At 44.1% G+C, this 4,128-nt stretch overlaps 1 protein-coding gene across 1 annotated transcript; it reads right to left on the bottom strand.

Moving 5' to 3' along the window:
- Positions 1-432: 432 nt before the first annotated feature.
- On the bottom strand, positions 433-2,509 carry LOC129743389 (facilitated trehalose transporter Tret1-like). Its single transcript, XM_055735385.1, has 4 exons — positions 2,441-2,509; positions 1,915-2,005; positions 1,657-1,853; positions 433-1,596 (listed from the first exon to the last, which is right to left on the bottom strand). The coding sequence occupies exons 1-4, from the start codon at positions 2,492-2,494 to the stop codon at positions 433-435; spliced, it is 1,506 nt and encodes a 501-aa protein (XP_055591360.1). The 5' UTR covers positions 2,495-2,509.
- Positions 2,510-4,128: the final 1,619 nt, after the last annotated feature.

The following is a 4,128-nucleotide window of genomic DNA, read 5'->3' as shown; positions in this document are numbered from 1 at the left end:
GTGAATCCGTGCACCCATGGTGGATTACCTACATACATACATACATACATCTAAAATTGTAAAGTGCTCAAAAACCTGGCCTTCTTGCATTTACATTGGGAATCAAGTTTGGGAAGTCTTACAGGCCAGCTATCACCAACAGGAGGCCCACTCAGAAAGGGGTGCATAGATCCTTCAATCGGTCATGAAAATAATCGTAAGTAGATTTGGGCACATAACAACGGGCTAATGTGCGGGCGCCTTTACTGACGAAGATCCAAGGTTTTTAAAGGACTTACTATCGATATCAAAGAACGAGTACGTGTCTTGTGAGTCTGTGAGAAAGGCAAAAGAATTCCAGATGCCGTATTGTATTTTACACAAGCATCCCTCGAACGTTGGACATTCTCAAAATTAAAAGCTTCTCTCTTCTTTCTAAAATATTTATTCCCTTCAGGGTTCCCTCGCTTGCACAACTACCTTGTAATTTAGATGGTTCATTCCCTGCTTGGAAAACTCCGCACTGGACTGCCGCAGTGACATTCGAGCCGTCTCCGGAAGCAGCAGGAAGAAGACGACACTCAGCGCCAGAAGTGGAGCTCCGCACCCGACCAGCACGTCTCCGATGTAGACGCGAACGCCTAAATGCATGATGCAAACGAAGATCAGCTGGCAGATGTTTTCCACTGTTTGAATGACTCCGATCGAAGCGGACTTCTTTATAAGGGGGAAGGCCTCCGATAGGTACACATCCGGGATGAAGGTTAATCCGAGGGAAGCGAGTACCTCGTAGGCTAGTACCATTCCGATCGCTACGTCCCGATGGATTGATTGACTGATCAGGAAGAAGACACCCAGGACGGTAAGTAGAATACCTGAGGTAAGCGATGAAAAGGTAAAGGACATCTTGCGGCCGAATCTGTCCACGGTTAGCATGGCGATGAACGTTACAACGACTCGAACGCCGCTGATGATCATTGCGGAAGTATTGTAGGTGGTGGTAAGGAACAGTGTGCTTAGGATCAGAATTCTAACAACGTTGAGGGCCATGTTGAAGGACAGCACTGTTGCGACCTTGGCGAGTGCCAGCACAATTAGAGGTCGAAGGTTTCCATCGGAAAAGATCGATTTCGAGTGTTGTTCTTCTTCCGAAATCATGGCTTTAAGCTCGTCAAAGTCGTTTCGAAGTTCCCACGTTTCGACCGACTCCGTTCGTAGTTTCATCATCGCTTTGATAGCCTTATCGTCGCGTCCACGCTTCATCAGGAACACCGGTGATTCGTAGAATATGAAAATGGAAAGCAGTCCTCCGAAACCAGTCAGAACAATTCCCACAATTCCGATCAGTCTAAGGGGATTCATTCCGAAGTTGTACATTTCCATTGGGCTTATGATTCCGAAGATTAACGCCCCGACTATGACGCTGTTACTTATCGAGGCCACATTGGCGCCACGCTGACGGTTGATCACAATTTCGCTCGCATGTATGGGCAACACCAAGAAGGCTACGCCGTGACCGAAACCAATCAAAACCCGAGCAACCGCCACGCCTGCTATTTCCTGCGGAATTGCCGTTAGGAGAATGCTTCCCAGTAGGGTCGGAACTTGGAAAATACGCTGAAAGAGAGCAACTCAAACTTAAACCTCCCGTTAACTGTTTTTGGTGTCCTAACTTACCGATATAAATTTCTTAGGGTATCGTTCTACAAGAATGCAACCAACAAGTGTTCCCAGCATGGCCGCAAGGTAGAACGATAGTGACACCATCAGAACTGCCACAGAGGAGTGGCCCAGCGTCCAAGCCTGCATCGAATACTCCACATTGAATATCGTTGATCCAATCACCAATCCGCTGGTTATTAGGGTCATGGCATCTGGAAGTTAGTTTTCCACTTAAGGTGTTATTTTGAAAAAGTTACAGTTTGCATTACTCACAGGATGCCAGGGTGTTGGATTGGGGTTTGTTCTTCTGGTTCCGCTGGAACCACTCGCTGCAGCCTCCCATTTTTTTTTTCACTTGGATACACTGGAAATTATTGAATTGTTAAAAATTTCAACTCTTGACACCCATTCGAAGTACAACTACACGTAGTACTGAGCACAACGGTATCAAACCCCCAAACGGGGTGTCGATAGATGAAAGATAAAATATGGAAAAAAAAATCGTTTCCGTTTATATTCATTTCGGTCGCTGGGGTTGACTCAAACTGATAAAGGTAATCGATTTATCAATTTTCGTTGTTATCTGAGTTTGGTTAAACAAGGGTGAGGTCCCACGATCGAGGGGATTTAAATTTAGCCGGTATTCGGAGGTTTCGCGCTTTTAGCCAAGGAGATACTGAGAATTCCAAAAAGCTTTAATAATGGTATGCGCTAAGTAACTTGAAGTCTCGAATTGGAAGCACTTTACCTTAATCCAACCAACCCAGAGTTCACCCTCTTTCGACTCAGACGACTTTACCGGTGACGAAAAGTAACCCCGAGTTACTCCATTAAAGAGTGGAAAACAACACATCTTGTCAGTAGGGGTTACCCTTCCCCAGACACGAGATACTCAAGGCTTTTATGCCTGGAGTTCTCTGATATTTAGTGCTAAAGGTCCAAGGTTCGAATAAACTTTATTCCTAATTCCAAAGAAGTGCCTTGATAGACTGAGACAGTTCCATGAGTAAAGGGCGAACACGAAATTATTGCGACACATTCAACAGGGCATAACTTTTTTACCATTGCACAATGGGGAAAAAAGTGTATAAACCGCGTAGAAACTCAATATCTTCCCTCCTACACAAAACAAACCTATGAAAAAGTCTCAAGCTTTGGATGTTTCCCTTTGCTCCCCCCCTTTGCTCAACATCTGTCTCATCGAAATTTTCTTGGAAAGTTTTAGCGGATTCCTTTGACAGTGATCACTTTCCGATTCTGATAACAACCCCACTAGAAAAATCGGAATTGACTAACGGGTGTTAAATGAGAATTTTTTCAATCACATATAAAAAAAATGTTATTTTTTTTTTCATCGATTTCAGTATTTTTTATAAATAACATAATGTATTTTCTTCAAAAAAATGTGAGTGAATGTTTGAGTAAGGGCCGTGGTCTGATGTTCGACGCAACTTTGTCGCGATGCTCTAACAAGAACGTTGTATGGCACTTACGTCCATTTTCCGGATACAATTCCGGATTCTTGTAGTCAGTTGCTTCGTGTCCTTGGCCCTCCAATTGTTTTTATTCACTAGGGCACTGAGTGAACCAAAGAAATCCTCTATTGGGTGGCACTGGGGCAAGTTTCTTGGGTTACGATCTTTCGGCACGAATGGTATCTTTTTCTCCTCAAGGTACGCCAGCCAGCCAGAACGAATGACGTCCCGCGGTATTTTTTGGTCATCCACCGGCACTGTGATTTAACCGTCTCAATCTGCTCCTCCGTGTATTCCGGCGACCTCGTCTTCTTCCTGCAGACGATTCCTTCCATTTTGAGGGTACGATGGATCAATACGTGGGAGCAGCCATATTTCCGACCGGCGTCACGCAGGCTGGTTGCGTCCTTGTTGTCAAACAGCTTCTTTAACGATGTCTTCCTTTGCTTCGTCATTATCGTCACCGGACGACCACTTCCGACCTTCCGCTCTACGTTCAGGGAACCCAGGATACGATATACCATACTGACAGGTACATTTTCTTCCTTAAAATGTGCCACCGTGAACTTTTTTCCTTGCTGGAAATGCGTTTCGTAGAACCGTACAATGCGTTCGCGGAGCACGTGCTGTTTCGACGCCATCTTTGCTTTGACTAAATTCAAACTAGCGAAACCAAACACGCCTACTGTTTCTAGGGAGCCCAAAGAGCAATTTTCTGGGAGAAAGAAAATTTTACGCTCTTTATTTGAGTTACTGAAAGGTATTGAAAACATTCTCATTTTGTATTTAACACCCGTTAAAAAAATAAGATGGATTTATTCACGAGCAAATTGGGAATTATATGAACATCTTACTGCTATGTGCTTACTGCTACCCAGGTGAAACGATTATTGTTGAACGATTCACGAATGTAATTATTCAAGCAGCTGAAAAAAAGCAGTACCTTGCTGATGCTGTTAAATTGCGTCGTAAAAATTTGCGTTCACTAAGAAGACTTGACAAGAATGATCCC

This window comes from Uranotaenia lowii, chromosome 2 (genome assembly GCF_029784155.1).
Source record: "Uranotaenia lowii strain MFRU-FL chromosome 2, ASM2978415v1, whole genome shotgun sequence".
NCBI classification, from domain to species: domain Eukaryota; kingdom Metazoa; phylum Arthropoda; class Insecta; order Diptera; family Culicidae; genus Uranotaenia; species Uranotaenia lowii.
Note: the sequence above shows the minus strand (reverse complement) of the source record. Positions and strands in the feature narration are given on the sequence as shown.

Bases quoted from the DNA above. Each gene is read 5' to 3' on its own strand.
- LOC129743389 (XM_055735385.1), bottom strand. From the start codon at position 2,494: ATGTGTTGTTTTCCACTCTTTAATGGAGTAACTCGGGGTTACTTTTCG. The intron at 2,006-2,440 runs GTAAAGTCGTCT...AATAATTTCCAG, and splicing joins GGGGTTACTTTTCGTCACCG to TGTATCCAAGTGAAAAAAAA. The intron at 1,854-1,914 runs GTGAGTAATGCA...ACTAACTTCCAG, and splicing joins ATCCAACACCCTGGCATCCT to ATGCCATGACCCTAATAACC.